At 41.0% G+C, this 19,008-nt stretch overlaps 1 protein-coding gene across 1 annotated transcript; it reads left to right on the top strand.

Annotated features, from left to right (window-relative positions):
- Positions 1 to 907: 907 nt before the first annotated feature.
- LOC146163053 (phosphatidylinositol 3-kinase catalytic subunit type 3-like) lies at positions 908 to 18,626 on the top strand. Its single transcript, XM_083381061.1, has 19 exons — positions 908 to 1,087; positions 2,079 to 2,273; positions 2,796 to 2,924; positions 3,646 to 3,888; positions 4,481 to 4,659; positions 5,596 to 5,734; positions 6,499 to 6,710; positions 7,023 to 7,189; positions 8,063 to 8,176; positions 8,684 to 8,852; positions 9,201 to 9,302; positions 9,538 to 9,675; positions 10,284 to 10,479; positions 10,822 to 10,950; positions 11,440 to 11,549; positions 12,882 to 13,023; positions 13,331 to 13,514; positions 17,129 to 17,286; positions 18,251 to 18,626. The coding sequence occupies exons 2-19, from the start codon at positions 2,172 to 2,174 to the stop codon at positions 18,389 to 18,391; spliced, it is 2,754 nt and encodes a 917-aa protein (XP_083237187.1). The 5' UTR covers positions 908 to 1,087; positions 2,079 to 2,171; the 3' UTR covers positions 18,392 to 18,626.
- The last annotated feature ends 382 nt before the right edge of the window (positions 18,627 to 19,008 follow it).

The raw sequence follows: 19,008 nt of genomic DNA on the forward strand, positions 1-19,008 counted from the left end.
GGGCGCCAAGGTACAGGGGCGCCAAAATGAGGCTTACAAATGCCGAAATAGGGCTGCTCCTTCCCTTAAATACAATGTTGTATTGAAATTTAAATCGTTTCTTCGTATAAAAAGTAAGGTATATTATGTTATTGTATGTAATAGAAAATGTGATTAAGCATGGAGGAGGGGCGCCAATTATATAGTTTGCCCCCGGCACAAAATACCCAGGATACGCCTCTGGGTGATATTTGTGTGAGAAATCGTATAATGCGAATGTTTGTAACAATAGTGCAAAGTTAGCGATTAGTTTTTGTTAAATATTTTGTTAAAGAGACTATACTCTCTTTTTATTAACAGATTTGTATAGACTCTTTTATAAGAATGAAATTTGTTTTGAATAGCTGTAAAATGTATGGATATGCTGTCAACAACTACTATCGACGTATCTAACAAATCTTTTAATATCTTAGTGATGCAAGTAACATTGACAGAAGACAGAAAAGTATAACTGAGACCCCTAAATTAAAACATAGTAACGCTTGAATGAGCACCGTCACACAACATTACACATTGTTTTTGTATTTTTTTTTTTTTCCAGGGGAATTTATATAGATTACTTCTGATTAAATGTAAAGAAAATGTGAAACAGACATTTTATATAAAATTAAAATAACATATGTCATAGGATGTACCAAAATGTCGACTAGATTGATTTTACCACAAAATTGTTTCCTTAACATTATTCATAAATCGTGTTGTTCTATGATTAATAGGTTATAATCATGCAGAGAGATAAATTTAGAAATAGTAGCTGAAATAACATTCTCGTTTTGCAAGCAACATTTAATAGTTAACATGTTAATATTACTTACACTTTCAAAATGACGATAGCTCTAGTTATAATAGTATTCATATTTATATTTGCTGTCATATTCTCATTTGTAAGACATTGTTGATATGAGCATTGCTTGGAAGAAATTCCTGCCCGGAGTTTTATTTGCCGAAATTCTTGGTGTTGTTGCGGTTCTTCAGTATTACAGAAAGATTGAAGGTGACCAAGAATATAGAAGAAAGTTGCATGCGAAGAATAGCAAGGTTCTTGAAGGTTTGTTGCTATATTCACAATGCTGTATTTTGCATAATTAGTAATAATCTTGACCATGTTAAAAATTTATACCCAGATCTCTACTAACTCACATTGTATTAAGCATTGGTGTTGGTCTAAAATCCTACCACAACGAAACACCATTTGGGTTAGGGTGCAGGTTAGCGTTTGGGTTAAGGTGGGTCAAGTATTATTATTAAACAAAGAATATAACACCCGAACGCTAACCCGCACCCTAACTCAAATTTTGTGCGTTGATTTTAGAACTGTGGTAGGATTCTAGACCAGCGCCCAGATCTCTACTAACTCATGTTGTATTAAGCATCGGTGTTGGTCTAAAATCCTACCATATTGTTTAAACATTTATTAAAGCAATTCACATTATTTGGGTGAGGGAGTGTCAAGTATTGTTACTTAATAATATTGCTTTTACTAACTCAAACGCCAACCCGCACCCTAAATCAAATAATGGGTGTTAAGGTAGGATTCTAGACCAGCGCTGAAGCATGGTTTAACATACCTAAACTGAATTATTTCTATTCCATTTTTCATTGTTAAAATAAAACTCGTAGTAACGAGATATATCGCAGAAAAATTTAGTAAAAAGCTGTAATTACCTGACGAGAACTAGTTTAAATTAATGCACTAATCCCAAATCAAAGTATAATAACTAATCAGTATATGTACTCAAGAACCAGCCTGCATTTCATGGCACTTCGCGCCGAGATCTCGGGTGTGCAGCGCCAAATTCAAAGTGAAATTATGTTTTTTGCACACCTTAGGTTGGAAATCCTACCCTATCTCAACCTTTTTTTAAATTTATGTCCGCCATTTACTGACTCAAATGTGTACACAAATTGCTTTTTTTAACTCTCAGGTGCACATCTGCCCCCACAGAAATGCCCCAGCATTTACAAAAATTATAGTGGCTTTTCTACATTGTTTAAATTTGAACCTTTTTAAGTTCTGAATTAGTTGTATTTTTACACAGTATTCTACAAATCCAATGAGCTGAGTGGGAACTTGGAAATCCGCAAGCAAGACCTCCAGCTTTTTACACCCCCAACTGATTGTTAGATAAACAATGACTGACAATCAGGGGAACAATGGACAACAAAGACAACCAATTCCAGATCGCTTCCATTATGTCTATAGTTGTGATTTAGATGTTAACTTGACAATAAAGGTGATTTTTATGATTTTTGGTTTGATTTTAGAAGGCTTTAGTTTTCATGAGTATTTATGTTTGTGCATTAACAAAATCAGATTAAAACTTGTTTTCAAGTTTGTAATTATGCATTCACTAGAAATATTAAAATCTGTAACCATTTAAAACTAAATCAACTAGAACCAAAACCTTATTGCATTGTTGCCAATATTTGTTTTTTTATTTCATGCGAGTTGCTAAAAGTTTTAAAAACAATTTAAAAAAAGGGATTTAAACCAAACTAGAGCTGTGTTAAACCAATCAAATAATGCAAATTAAAAGAAACTGATTTTAATTCTAATATTTAATGATGTTTATACCCATATTGAGATATTGTTGAAAGTGAGCGGTTACGATAACAAAATCTTATCAATTTAGTAAAAAGTGCCGAAACAAATGTGTATTTATTTTAAGCTTTACTAAATGAGCCATTATTTATATGTGTGTTGTATATACACTTTTTATAACACTGCTTCAACAGTTTTTTTTGTTTTATCACAGCTGTGTAGTTTGGAGGGAAAGCGCCCCGATCGTAGCTACAAAGATCTTCTCAACGACCCACACCTGCAATTTACACCAGATGGCGCCACACAGCTTGAACAAGACAGTCATTTGTACGCAACAGTTCAGGTAAAACTTGGCTTGTTCATCAATATTATTGGAAAACATGAGTATAAAAATTTTATAAAATTACCGTGTTTCATTCTTTGCTAAGTTGTCTCCTACTTACAAACATTACTTTACTGCAGTGTTCCCAAAATTTTCTGGATCGTGGCACTCGGCACACTAAAAAAATCTTAGATTTTTCGCTGCACAATTGTAGCAGAACACCAATAAAGTAATTTTAGAGTCGCCCTTAACACCGACAAAGTATATGTAAATGTCTCTATATTAATACCTGGTAATGGATAGTGCGTGTTTAAGTCCTAAGTGCTTGCATGTATACCTATTGGGGATACTAATATATTGTTTTTTAACATTACAAAAAGTTTTGCGGCACACTTGACAGTCTCTCGAGGCACACTAGTATGCAGTGGCACACAGTTTGGGAATCACTACTTTAGTGTGTCCTTCAGCACTTTAAAAAGTCCAAGTTTTATATATAAATGTTACAACACTTGTTCTTTGTCTAATATGTTTATTTAGTTTATTATTCTTGCTGTCTATGGCAGTGGTTCTGTATGTTCTCGTCCCATATCACTTATTTTTGACTGTAACTTTACTCGTGTAACGTTAGTGTGCCACAGGTTGAGAACCACTGGTCTATGGCAGTTCATTTACTATATATTTTTCTATTTAGTTACTTTTAGGTTGTATTTCCAGGATAACTCACTATGCATGATATGTGCAGGTGTTTGACGATAGCAAGGCGATTTGTCTCCCGGTACAAACAGCTTACAAGCATCACATCACAACTCCCGGCCGCAGCTTACATTCCTGGAACGAGTGGCTGCGACTCCCAATTCGCTACAGCGAGTTGCCGAGAAGGGCCCTAGCAACCATCACTGTGTGGGACAACCACGGACCCGGTCAGGCCATCGCTATTGGGGGAACCACCGTCCCTTTGTTTGGAAAATACGGGACTTTTAAGCGGGTAAGCAATTTGGTATGAGCGGTCTGTTTGTCATTTTACATTGGTTTGTTCAAATTTATTACCAAATGCTAACTTATCATGCAACATTAAATTAGGGTCAATATAAACAAGATAAAAAAGTAATAAGTAGTTATATAAGTTTTACATCTGTAATAAATCTATCAAGGTTTAGCATTTTTAGAAAAAACTCCTATTTGTAAAAGGGTCCGATGCAGAAGCAGATCGATATCTGGGCCTATTGAGTGGTTTGTTCCTAACTCAGTAAACCAGAATTTACTGGCCTAATGGCACAACTTAAAAACAAACATATTTCAACTCTATAATAAATTTGATTCTGGTAAAAAAATGTTTAAAGTCATTTTCAAAGGTAAAATAAGTGTTAGAGGGCTCTAAAGTTCTAACGAGAATTTAAAGGCATTAAATTTTAACAACACAGCAACAAAGACTTTTGCTGTTAACTTGCAATAATAAACAAACTTCAAAGTGGTTAAACACTTGAGTATAAGAGATTATATCATTCCACAAGGCTTTCCACCCTCAACTCCCCAACCATTTGTTCTTTATCCTCGTTTACCCCACCATTTTAACCCAGGGTCGTCATGAGCTGTGCATCTGGCCAGACACTAAGGGTGACGGGACTTCCCCTACAACCACCCCCCACAAAGCCCCGAACACGGACAACCAACAAATGGTCCGACTCGCCAAACTCACCAAGAAGCACCGTGAAGGTCACATGACCAAGGTCGACTGGCTCGATCGACTCACCTTCAGGTTCGTTGTGATCTAATAAACATATTGAGAGGGCTTTTTTAACTTTTTTACTGCGGCCCCTAAAGATTTTTTTTGCTTTGCATGGAACATGTTAGGCAAGGAATTTTTGTCATAATGCAAACAGACTTAATCTGCAGCTTCCGGTCCAAAAAATGTGAAACTGAAATAGAGTCTATATACATTCAGTTTGAATTTACTTTTTATTTGAAAATTCGATTACTTTTTAAATAGTACTAATATTTCAAGTAGGTTTTCATGTACCCCCTAAAACTAGCTCACAAACCCAAAATTCTAAGTAGCTCCACTGTGTTATTGCCTGTGCATATACTTGTACCTTGTGTCAATTGTAAAGTTGCAATAAATGGTGGTTATATTAGCTACATACCACATTCTCAATTATTTGTGCGAGCAAAATAAAAAAATATGACCTAGAACATCACAAGGGAGGTCTGTGATGTCATAAAGGAAACAACAAAATTGAGTTTAACTAACAATCATTTAAAATATTAGTATTGTCGCCCAAAAACTGTTCTACACCATTCCAGGTTATTGAAGGCCAAGGTTGAAAAGCCCTGTTATAGGTTATTTTGCATACTTGATTACAAACATAATAAAGTGACTTGTCTTGTTCTTCTACGCAATGATTTTAATGGCATTACGCCTTCATAGCTCAGTGGAAGTAACGTTTTTAGAAAAGGTTCTGAGTTTGAATCTCACAACAGGTTTTTCTAAAAAAACAATGTGTTGCTTGCATTCTAACAACACGTTGTCTTTGATGTATAAACAATATGCTACTACTTATACAATTTTGTCAACTGAGAGTAAGAGAACATTTAAAATAATGCACTAAATATAAGTAAAATATACATATACATTGTACAATGTTTCCTTTTTTAGTAATTATTGCTTTACCTTGGAAATGTTGTTATTTTCCAGGGAGATTGAGTTGATTAATGAGAAGGAGAAGAAGAAGCAGAAGTTTATGTATTTGATGGTTGAGTTCCCTCGTGTTATTTACAAAGACCTCGAATATAACATCGTTTACTTTGAGAAGAACGGAGATAAACCGGTCGAGGTGGGTTTCGAACAGATTGTTGATAAGTGCAGCTGGCAGTTTATATGTACAACACATTATGTGGGTAACAAACATTGCTTCCCTTCACCATCAGGCAACAAATGGAGAGTTTTGTGAATAACCCATGAAATAGTTTGCGGCCAAAGTTTCATGCCTTTCCTGTTTAAGGTGCACTTTTCCCTTTCAATGCAAATCAATCAGAGAGGATTACTGTGAACAAAATTGTCAGGGCTTTTGCTTCCTTTAACCCAGGGGTTATTAAACTGGGGTCCATGGACCCCTTGGGGGTCGGTGACCTAGTTTTAGGGGGTCCATGAAGGCCTTTAAAATATTAGTGTATATTTAAGAAGTAATCAATTTTTTTAAGAAAATAGTTTAATTAAAAATAAAACTGTTTTGCACCGACTGTATTTAGACTCCATTTCCCTTTCACATATTTTGGACAAAAATCAGCAGATTTATGAAGTTTATTTGTATTGTGACGTCAATTTGTGTCGTCTTTTTTTTTTTTTTTTTTTGACTTTCTTGCCTACCGTGGTCAGCGTGAAGCAAAAAAAATTTTGGCGGTGAAAAAAGTTTCGATGACCCCGAAAATATATCCCTATAGAAACAGAATGTATCATTCTGGTGATTCATGAAAGCACTTTTTAAACCCCTCTGTACAACCCCGTTTCCGACAATCCTGATTATTCCATGTACCCCTTTGTTGTTGAACAATACCTTCTTGTAACCCGATTGTTCTCAACAATGCCCATTATTTCCAGGTGCTGACCAACCCCAGGATCGTGGTGGTTCCCGACCACGAGTTGAACGAGAGCAACTTGATCGAGGAGAAACATCACAAGTTGGTGAGAAGTTTGCGAGCCGAGCACCTCAAACCGAACCCAGCGGTGCGCGACCGACTCGCTAATGTGCTCAACTATCCACTCTCCAAGAATCCGAGCGAGGAAGAAGGAGATCTGATCTGGAAGTTCAGGTAAAACTTGAAATCACCGATTTTAACGTCTGACGGATTTATCGAAGTGTTTGGTTTACTGAGTTCAGCAACTTTTTAAGTTAATATACAAAATAAAAACAGTGGTTCCCAATGGGAATCCGTTAAAAGTTTACAGCGGTTAAATATTCTTGAAATTGTCATAATTTTTGCGATTAAAACAAGTTCGATTTATTCGAAAGTTCAAAATTCTACCTACTTCTGTATGGTCTTTGATATTAATTATTCGTCTAACTACAACCTCTAGCCAGCCATTAAGGCTTTTAAGCATTAAAGATTGGTTTATATTCCCAGGTATTACCTGATGCACCAGAAGAAGGCCCTCACCAAGTTCCTGCGATGCGTGAAGTGGGAGAGGGCCCCTGAACGCACGGTGGCGCTACAACTGCTCGACAAATGGGCGCCAATCGATGTCGCAGATGCGCTTGAGTTGCTCTCGCCACGATTCAAAAATCCAACAGGTGAATTCGCAGACGGAATATTTAGTTATGCAGTGGTTGTCAACTTTTCATGTATGGTGAGTGCATGGTAACCACCCCCCAAACACTCTTAACAATTTCACCCCTCTCATATTTCGGAAAAATACGGAACGTCATAGGAGAGTTGATTGAAGTTATAACGAAAACCTAAGCTGTAGTTTAACTAACAAATAATCGTTAAAGGGCATTTAGTTATTTATGCGGCGTTTATTAATTATTTCAGTGGGATGATGAATTGCTCCCCAGTGACAAGTGTGTTTGAGCGAGGTTTAATTTCATAAAGTGCACAACCACTGTCGAGAATTCCTGTTTTAAGTTTGCAAACCGAACTCGAACCGAGGTTTATAGCATCTTACAATACGTAGAGGCATTTGTGCCTTTTAAGCGTGAAACATTAACGTTTTTGCAATTCTATGTTCGAATTATTTAATTGAGTGTTTTTTTCACCCAAGGGTTGCTTCCCAAAATTGTGCTGCCGCTTGATTTGGCTGGTAACGAACTACACTAGATCACATGGTTAGATTCATGAGGTATACTCTATGCAGGATTTCTCCAACATTTGGAAAGATTTTGAAGGCTCCTAGATAAAAACTTAATAATGCCAATTGTTTGCTTGTGTTTGTACATTGAACTATAAAAAAAAAGTTTTGGGAAGAGGATTGAGTCGCCAAAGCTTCGTTGTTATTCTAACGCTTAAAGTTATTAGTTGGGTAGCCGCATAAAGGTTGGGAAACACTGATTTGGTTGTATCGAAATAACGTGTTTACGGTTAAAGCTCCGGCGATATATTGCTGGCAACCATCAGCTGCCACTTGGTGTTGGATAAACAAATACATCCACTTATATTTGTTTTAGTTCGAAGCTACGCTGTGAGAATGTTGAGCAAAACTTCAGACGAAACTCTTGTGCTTTATCTTCTGCAACTTGTTCAAGCTCTAAAGTACGAAAACTTCGACAAAATTAAAGAAGGTAAAAACATAAATTATTGACCTGTTTAAATTGCCCTACACAAAACAGAGTAACGCTGTGCAAACGGAAGATAGTAACTTATCAACCGATTGAATGAAACTTCGATGCTCAAATGTCGCCCACTCAAATGCAAATAGTTTATAACAATTGCTGGAGAATGGAAACGCAACACCACCTACTTGTATGTTGCCTGCGATGTTAACTCTTCGCGTATTTTTAAAAGAATGTTTAGTCTGCACAAACTCTTCGTGTAACTTGCCTTAAATCCTATACTTATTTATCTTTATTCTTGGCATCGGAAAATAGCAGGGCTACCGAAACCAATTTCCCTTATAATTTAGAATAAAATTAAGTATAAACATACAATTTTTGCTTTGTTAAAATTCTCACAAACAAGGTCAAAAAACATTATTTTTAAGGCGTGTATCCTGAAAGTAAGGACAATCCTAGAAATCATGGAAAATCAAATCTGCGCTATTTGTTTAATTTCTTGACATGTTGGTTTAGGGCTGGAAGCAATGAAGCGTAAAGACATGCAAAGTGCTTTGATCGCCCGTTCCGCATCAGCGACCGAGCATGACTCAGCAGGTTCGATGGCCAGCAAAACAAGCGACGATTCTGCTGAGTCAGCACACCCGACTAGCATCGAAAGGGCTGACAGCACTCTATCCAAGAGGTTCGTATTTTATAGTAATAATGCGTGTAATTATATCAACTATCGTTGTTGTGTAAAATTTCTAACTTTACAGTAAAAAAAAATAACTTTTGTAGTCATTGGGTTTTACAAATTGGTCAAAATATAATGTTCAGTCTGCTGTACACAACTTCCATTTTTTCGTTTGATTTATTGCATTGTTGTGATTCACTGTTTTAACTTTTAAGAATTTCCCATCAACGACTTGAGTCAAATTTTAAATGTAAATTTCGATAAATCTTAAAATACGCCCAAGAATTGTTTTTGTTTTAAACAATAAGGTATTTTAAAGTTTAAATATTATCTTACATTGAAACTTTTTTTTGACAGGTCAGAAGGGGAATCCCCACCTGGGTCGGATGACCTTGACCTTGCCACCTTCCTCATCGAACGAGCTTGCCAAGATTCGACCTTGACCAACTACTTCTACTGGTGAGGTTATTACTGTTTGTGACGTCACTACTGGGGTCATTATCTTTAACGTCACTTCTTCTGCCGTGAATTCTCGCTAATAACCTTGCGTTTCTTTCATAATAAGGGCTATATTTATAGCCTTACGTATAATGAGAAACAACACCGAATATTACCAGGCGCAAGTTCTATCTGCTAAAATTTTTTGGGAAGAAAAAGTGTTTATCGCAAAAATCCTTTACCATGCTGATTCCAGGTATCTCCTTGTTGAATGCGAGGAACACGACACAATCACTGATGCGGAACGACGTAAAATACCCGAGATGTACATCACCGTCCTAAGGAGGTTCAGCTACACTTTACTAAGGGGCAACAGACAATGCAAGCTGCGCAGGTCGGTCGCTAGGGGCAACAGACAATGCAAGCTGCGCAGGTCGGTCGCTAGGGGCAACAGGCAATGCAAGCTGCGCAGGTCGGTCGCTAGGGGCAACAGGCAATGCAAGCTGCGCAGGTCGGTCGCTAGGGGCAACAGACAATGTAAGCTGCGCAGGTCGGTCGCTAGGGGCAACAGGCAATGCAAGCTGCGCAGGTCGGTTGCTAGGGGCATCAGGCAGTGCAAGCTGCGCAGGTCGGTCGCTAGGGGCAACAGACAATGCAAGCTGCGCAGGTCGGTCGCTAGGGGCAACAGGCAATGTAAGCTGCGCAGGTCGTTGCTAGGGGCAACAGGCAATGCAAGCTGCGCAGATCGTTGCTACGGGCAACAGGCAATGCAAGCTGCGCAGGTCGGTCGCTAGGGGCAACAGGCAATGCAAGCTGCGCAGGTCGGTCGCTAGGGGCAACAGGCAATGCAAGCTGCGCAGGTCTTTGCTAGGGGCGAAAGATAACAATTGTTACAATGGTCGCTAGGGATAATAGACACCGGTCGCTAGGGGCAACAGACAACGGTCGCTAGGGGCAACAGGCAACAATTGCTATGGCAACACTAACACGGTGACTCCCCAGGTTGCAACTCGCGGGCCAGCAGAGGTTCATGGACCGACTCGTTCACCTGATCAGCCTCGTGCAGAAAGATGGAGCGAACCGAAAGAAGAAGATCGAGAAGTTGCGGAACCTTCTCTCCGCGGAGTCGGAAGCAACCGAGGGATTCAACTTCTCATCGTTCGATCCTCTTTCTCTGCCGCTAGACCCAGAGATCAAAGTGATAAAACATTTCTCGCAACTTGTTTATGTTTTAATGGACAGCAACAATAAAGTTGTCCTTTAAACTAGTTTCCTTGTTTTCTTATTTCAACTTGAGGGTCGGTTACAATCTTCAGTAGAAATGCGGCCATAATGTTTTACCTTTTATGCAAACATCCGAACTGTTGCTTAACACGTGGGTAAATTAGGCTACGACTTACACATTGAGTGAAAAACAATTGAAATTCTCAGCTATATGATACAATTTGTATATGATAAAAATATGGATGTGTTTGCCACAGGAACGTTGCTAGCCAATAATTTGTTGTTCCTTAAATTGTAATACTTGTTGAATGTTCAGGTGAACGGGATAATAGCTGAGCAGGCGACAATGTACAAAAGCAACTTGAGCCCAGCAAAACTAACTTTCCGGTGCGTCGATGGAAAAACTTACACGACAATATTCAAGCACGGGGACGACCTCAGACAAGTAAGCACTTGATGGGTGCACGATAATATCGGATCGTGACCGATACACTATACGAATTAACTCGTCTGACACTAAGATTGTATCGGTGCCAAAATGATGCCAAATTAATGTATTTCGGACATAATTTCAATGCAGGGTTTTTGAACCGGGAGGTTTCTTAATTTCTTTATCTCTCGAGCAAATAGCAAGTACATTCTACGGTTAAAATGTTTTATCGAACAGCTTAGGAACATCTTGTGTTAAATTATTATTTACTATTTTAAAGGTTTTAAAAAAACATTTTCTTCTTTATATGATATACTGTTAAATCCCTTCAAACCTTAGTAGGTTCATCACGATAATGTTATCCAAGTTCATCTTATATTTCGAAGTTAACCCTCATTCTTCTTTATGACAAACCGGTGCTTCGTGATGTATATTTGCTGAACATTTGTCAATAATTGATGTACCTTGTACAATTATCGTCAACTTTAATCCCACCCTGTTTAGGACCAGCTGGTGCTTCAGATTATCACATTGATGGATAAACTCCTACAACGCGAGAACCTTGACCTCAAGTTGACCCCGTACAAGTGCCTTGCTACAAGTTCAAAGCACGGGTAAGTACCCTAGCGTTGTGACGTAAGTACACTACCGTTGTGACGTAAGAACCCTAGCGTTGTGACGTAAGCACACTACCGGTGTGACGTAAGCACTCTAGCGTTGTGACGTAAGCACACTACCGTTGTGACGTAACAACACTAGGTTTGTGACGTAACCACACTAGGGTTTTGACGTAAGCACACTAGCGTTGTGACGTAAGCACACGAGCGTTGTGACGTAAGCACCCTAGCGTTGTGACGTAAGCACACTAGCGTTGTGACGTAAGCACCCTAGCGTTGTGACGTAAGCACACTAGCGTTGTGACGTAAGCACCCTAGCGTTATGACGTAAGCACCCTAGCGTTGTGACGTAACCACCCTAGCGTTGTGACGTAACAACACTAGGTTTGTGACGTAACCACACTAGGGTTTTGACGTAAGCACACTAGCGTTGTGACGTAAGCACACGAGCGTTGTGACGTAAGCACCCTAGCGTTGTGACGTAAGCACACTAGCGTTGTGACGTAAGCACCCTAGCGTTGTGACGTAAGCACACTAGCGTTGTGACGTAAGCACACTACCGTTGTGACGTAAGCACACTACCGTTGTGACGTAAGCACACTACCGTTGTGACGTAAGCACCATAGCGTTGTGACGTAAGCACCCTAGCGTTGTGACGTAAGCACCCTAGCGTTGTGACGTAAGCACCCTAGCGTTGTGACGTAAGCACCCTAGCGTTATGACGTAAGCACCCTAGCGTTCTTACGTAACCACCCTAGCGTTCTTACGTAACCACACTAGGGTTGTGACGTAAGCACCCTAGCGTTGTGACGTAAGCACCCTAGCGTTGTGACGTTAGCACCCTACCGTTGTGACGTAAGCACACTACCGTTGTGACGTAAGCACACTACCGTTGTGACGTAAGCACACTACCGTTGTGACGTAAGCACTCTAGCGTTGTGACGTAAGCACCCTAGCGTTGAGACGTAACCACACTAGGTTTGAGACGTAACCACACTAGGGTTGTGACGTAAGCACACTAGCGTTGTGACGTAAGCACACGAGCGTTGTGACGTAAGCACACGAGCGTTGTGACGTAAGCACCCTAGCGTTGTGACGTAAGCACACTACCGTTGTTACGTAAGCACACTACCGTTGTGACGTAAGCACCCTAGCGTTGTGACGTAAGTACCCTAGCGTTGTGACGTAAGCACCCTAGCGTTGTGACGTAACCACACTAGGGTTGTGACGTAATCACTCTAGCGTTGTGACGTAAGCACCCTAGCGTTGTGACGTAACCACACTAGCATGTGTAGTAAGCACACTAATGACGTCACGATGACGTTGCAGCTTCCTTCAGTTCATTGACGCGAAGCCAGTAGCTGAGGTCCTTCACGTGGATGGAACGATCCAGAACTTCTTCCGCAAGTTTCAACCAAACGATAAAGATCCTTACGGGATTGACAAGGACGTCATGGACACCTACGTAAAGGTTCGTGAGGTCACGCGTGGTGACGTATGTATATGAATTCCTGCATAAAAAAAACTAGCACTTTTAGTCAGTTTAGAATGTATTTCAGCTGGCCTTGCAAATGTCACTGGCTTATTGAAATCACCTAGCGACGAAACGTAGCTGTTACTTGTTCTCGCTAGGTGGCGCTAAAGCGATGTTAGGCGTTTTTGTCGCTTTTACAAAATATGAATCCTATGACGACTTTTACCGCATTATTAAACACACGTATTTAATAGTGACGTAATGTGCTGGTTACTACATGGTGACGTCATGTAATTTGCTGCAGAGTTGCGCTGGTTACTGCGTGGTGACGTATCTACTGGGCGTTGGTGACCGTCACCTTGACAACCTGCTGCTTGCGAAGTCGGGAGCACTCATCCATATCGACTTCGGCTACATCTTGGGAAGAGATCCTAAACCACTTCCACCGCCGATGAAACTAAGCAAAGAAATGGTGGAAGCTATGGGAGGTACAGTAGCGAAACTGTGGGAGGTACAGTAGCGAAACTGTGGGAGGTACAGTAGCAAAACTGTGGGAGGTACAGTAGCGAAACTACGAGAGGTACAGTAGCGAAACTGTGGGAGGTACAGTAGCTAAACTACGAGAGGTACAGTAGCGAAACTGTGGGAGGTACAGTAGCAAAACTGTGGGAGGTGCAGTAGCAAAACTATGGGAGGTACAGTAGCGAAACTGTGGGAGGTACAGTAGCGAAACTGTGGGAGGTACAGTAGCAAAACTATGGGAGGTACAGTAGCGAAACTGTGGGAGGTACAATAGCGAAACTGTGGGAGGTACAGTAGCAAAACCTAAACCACTTCCTCCTCCGATGAAACTAAGCAAAGAAATGGTGGAGGCTATGGGAGGTACAGTAGCAAAACTGTGGGAGGTACAGTAGCGAAACTGTGGAAGGTACAGTAGCAAAACTATGGGAGGTACAGTAGCGAAACTGTGGGAGGTACAGTAGCAAATACTAAACCACTTCCACCTCCGATGAAACTAAGCGAAGAAATGGTGGAAGCAATGGAAGGTACAGTAGCAAAACTGTGGGAGGTACAGTAGCAAAACTGTGGGAGGTACAGTAGCGAAACTGTGGAAGGTACAGTAGCGAAACTGTGGAAGGTACAGTAGCAAATACAAAACCACTTCCACCTCCGATGAAACTAAGCGAAGAAATGGTGGAAGTTATGGGAAGTACAGTAGCAAAACTGTGGGAGGTACAGTAGCAAAATCCTAAACCACTTCCTCCTCCGATGAAACTAAGCAAAGAAATGGTGGAAGCTATGGGAAGTACAGTAGCGAAACTGTGGGAGGTACAGTAGCAAATACTAAACCACTTCCTCCTCCGATGAAACTAAGCGAAGAAATGGTGGAAGCTATGGGAGGTACAGTAGCGAAACTGTGGGAGGTACAATAGCAAATACTAAACCACTTCCTCCTCCGATGGAACTAAGCAAAGAAATGGTGGAAGCTATGGGAGGTACAGTAGCAAAACTGTAGGAGGTACAGTAGCGAAACTGTGGGAGGTACAGTAGCAAATACTAAACCACTTCCACCTCGATGAAACTAAGCGAAGAAATGGTGGAAGCTATGGGAGGTACAGTAGCGAAACTGTGGGAGGTACAGTAGCGAAACTGTGGGAGGTACAGTAGCGAAACTGTGGGAGGTACAGTAGCGAAACTGTGGGAGGTACAGTAGCGAAACTGTGGAAGGTACAGTAGCGAAACTGTGGGAGGTACAGTAGCGAAACTGTGGGAGGTACAGTAGCAAAACTACAAGAGGTACAGTAGCGAAACTGTGGGAGGTACAGTAGCAAAACTACAAGAGGTACAGTAGCGAAACTGTGGGAGGTACAGTAGCAAATACTAAACCACTTCCTCCTCCGATGGAACTAAGCAAAGAAATGGTGGAAGCTATGGGAGGTACAGTAGCAAAACTGTAGGAGGTACAGTAGCGAAACTGTGGGAGGTACAGTAGCAAATACTAAACCACTTCCACCTCGATGAAACTAAGCGAAGAAATGGTGGAAGCTATGGGAGGTACAGTAGCGAAACTGTGGGAGGTACAGTAGCGAAACTGTGGGAGGTACAGTAGCGAAACTGTGGGAGGTACAGTAGCAAAACTACGAGAGGTACAGTAGCGAAACCGTGGGAGGTACAGTAGCAAATACTAAACCACTTCCTCCTCCGATGTAACTAAGCAAAGAAATGGTGGAAGCTATGGGAGGTACAGTAGCGAAACTGTGGGAGGTACAATAGCAAATACTAAACCACTTCCTCCTCCGATGAAACTAAGCAAAGAAATGGTGGAAGCTGTGGGAGGTAAAGTAGCAAAACTGTGGGAGGTACAGTAGCAAATCCTAAACCACTTCCTCCGATGAAACTAAGCGAAGAAATGGTGGAAGCTATGGGAGGTACAGTAGCGAAACTGTGGGAGGTACAGTCGCGAAACTGTGGGAGGTACAGTAGCGAAACTGTGGGAGGTACAGTAGCGAAACTGTGGGAGGTACAGTAGCAAAACTACGAGAGGTACAGTAGCAAAACTGTGAGAGGTACAGTAGCGAAACTGTGGGAGGTACAGTAGCAAAACTACGAGAGGTACAGTAGCAAAACTACGAGAGGTACAGTAGCGAAACTGTGGGAGGGACAGTAGTGAAGCTATGGGAGGTACAGTAGCAAAACTGTGAGAGGTACAGTAGCGAAACTGTGGAAGGTACAGTAGCATAACTACGAGAGGTACAGTAGCAAAACTACGAGAGGTACAGTAGCGAAACTGTGGGAGGGACTGTAGCGAAGCTATAGGAGGTACAGTAGCAAAACTACGAGAGGTACAGTAGCGAAACTGTGGGAGGGACAGTAGCGAAGCTATGGGAGGTACAGTAGCAAAACTGTGAGAGGTACAGCAGCGAAACTTTAAGACATACAGTAGCGAAACTGTGGGAGGTACAGTAGCAAATACTAAACCACTTCCTCCTTCGATGAAACTAAGCAAAGAAATGGTGGAGGCTATGGGAGGTACAGTAGCAAAACTGTGAAAGGTACAGTAGCGAAACTGTGGGAGGTACAGTAGCAAAACTACGAGAGGTACAGTAGCGAAACTGTGGGAGGGACAGTACCGAAGCTATAGGAGGTACAGTAGCAAAACTGTGAGAGGTACAGTAGCGAAACTGTGGGGGAGGTACAGTAGCGAAACTACGAGAGGGACAGTAGAGAAACCGTGGGAGGGAAATTAGCGAAACTATGGGAGGTACAGTAGCAAATCATAAACCACTTCCACCTCCGATGAAACTAAGCAAAGAAATGGTGGAGGCTATGGGAGGTACAGTAGCAAAACTGTGGGAGGTACAGTAGCAAATCATAAACCACTTCCACCTCCGATGAAACTAAGCAAAGAAATGGTGGAAGCAATTGGAGGTAAAGTAGCAAAACTTTGGGTGGTACAGTAGCGAAACTGTGGGAGGTACAGGTACAGTTGCAAAACTGGAGGTACAGTTGCAAAACTGTGAGAGGTACAGTAGCGAAACTGTGGGAGGTACAGTAGCAAAACTGTGAGTCGTGCAGTAGCGAAACTGTGAGAGGTACAGTAGCGAAACTGTGGGAGGTACAGTAGCAAATCCTAAACCACTTCCACCTCCGATGAAACTAAGCAAAGAAATGGTGGAAGCTGTGAGAGGTACAGTAGCAAAACTATGGGAGGTACAGTAGCAAAACTACGAGAGGTACAGTAGTAAAATCCTAAACCGCTTCCTCCGATGAAACTAAGCAAAGAAATGGTGGAAGCTGTGGGAGGTACAGTAGCGAAACTGTGGGAGGTACAGTTGCAAAACTGTGAGAGGTACAGTAGCGAAACTGTGGGAGGTACAGTAGCAAATACTAAACCACTTCCTCCTCCGATGAAACTAAGCAAAGAAATGGTGGAAGCTGTGGGAGGTACAGTAGCGAAACTGTGGGAGGTACAGTCGCGAAACTGTGGGAGGTACAGTAGCAAAACTATAATAGGTACTGTACCAAAACTGTAGGGGTACAGTAGCATTCAGAAAAACTATGCTCTTTCAAAAATGTTTGTTAAAATTTTTTTCTTGCGAAGGCACGACGAGCCTCGATTACCAGGAGTTCCGCAAACATTGCTACACCGCTTTCCTGCACTTAAGGCGCCACGCTAACCTCATCTTGAACCTTTTCTCGCTGATGACCGACGCAAGTGTTCCGGACATCGCGCTTGAACCTGACAAAACAGTGAAGAAAGTAAGTTGATTCATGCCGAGTATTAAACAGAGTAACTCTTCAGTATTGGAATTATTTCACTAGACTTTTGGGCAAATTTACGGGTATTTTGGGCAAATTTACTGGATCTGACCTAAAAATGACTTAAACCAGGGGTCGGCAACCCTTTTTCTAGTCGCGGGCCAAAACCAAATTAAGAAAGGTCTCTGCGGGCCGCACAAAATAATAACTAAGAATTGTGTTATTGAAATGTTAGAACGACTTTGAATCAGGCGGACCTCGGATATTTTTTGCACTTAAAAACGTGTTTAATTACAAGGAGGTACTAAAGTGTTGACGCAAAGCGCGAAAAAAAACGTTTGTTTGGTTTAAAATTCGAGTTCACAGTTTGGTCATGATACTAATAATGAAAAGTGTAATAACACTACTTTGAGGTTAATCTATAGCTCAGTATTTGGAGTTAATCTTTTGTTCGAAGTTAAATCTAGCTCAGTGTTTGTTAACCGTTAAGTCCAGGTGCACCTGGCAAGCGAAGCAAGCGCGATTTTTTGTGGGTATACCGGTATTTATTTTCATTTCTTGCAAGTTTTTATTACATTGCCGAAAATATGACGCACTTGGCAGCCTTCCACGGCGCAACGGTAAAGAAGCGCTGATCTAGTTGAAAAGGCAGCATTAAAATGTAAACAAACCGGACGTAAAATAAACATTCGCGCGAAGCGAGAACATTTTTCGCATTTATAGACTCGTGTCTAATTTGTCAAAGAAGCGGCGGGCCGGATCCAGCCTGCGGGCTGTAGGTTGCCAACCCCTGATTTGGACTTCAGCCATTTAGGCAAGTGACCCGAGTTAGTCATTTTAACAACAACCATATAACGATTAATGCCAATGACTAGTTATATTACATATGACTCTTCTGGTATTTTTACAGCGCTGACTTTGTTGCCGGCTTCTTTATTTCATTTCTCATATTCCATTATCCCAGGTTCAGGACAAGTTCTTGCTTGAGTTGAGTGATGAGGAGGCGGTGAGCAGCATGCAAGTCCTCATCGATGAAAGCGTGAGCGCGCTTTTCGCCGTCATGGTCGAGCAGTTCCACAAGGTGGCGCAATATATGAGGAAATAATTACTCCGGGGAGCGACCCACTTGATGCTGATTTGATATTTATTTTAACTACGGTATCCTGCAGTGATTTTGTCGATTTGTGTTTGAATAAGTAAATATTGCATGTGAAATGTAATTTATGGTGTTTTCAACCAGTTTTGTGCAATTGTCGTGTAAGTAAACGGCCCATCTACATTACAGGTTGTTATTACATGACATGTTTCGTATTTTCGCTTAAGTTAAGTAATACTTGTATAATCAGAACTTTTCAGTCGAAAATAAAAATATTTCGATTTTTACGCTGCTGCCAATATTTACGTCAAGTATGACATTCTACAGAATATTAGGTTGGGGCACAATACGTTCATTATCGCTGGTTGGTTTATTGCAAAGCAATCAAATCATTTCCCGATTTATTGCATTTTATTTAAACAGTTGTTTTAAGAAGCTTACCAGTGCGACGGTGCCGGTATGACCGAGGTCGTGAGTTCGAATCTCACTGCAAGCTAGTTGTTTTTCTGGCCTGTTTAGCTTGCATCATTAATCGTCAGATTTGGTGAGTCTGGTTTCCGGGAAACCATTGCTAAAAGTGGCCTGTGACATACTTCGTGTGAAAATTGAAGTTAAACAGATGATGC

Source organism: Ascidiella aspersa, chromosome 2 (genome assembly GCF_963924565.1).
Source record: "Ascidiella aspersa chromosome 2, kaAscAspe10.2, whole genome shotgun sequence".
NCBI lineage: Eukaryota > Metazoa > Chordata > Ascidiacea > Phlebobranchia > Ascidiidae > Ascidiella > Ascidiella aspersa.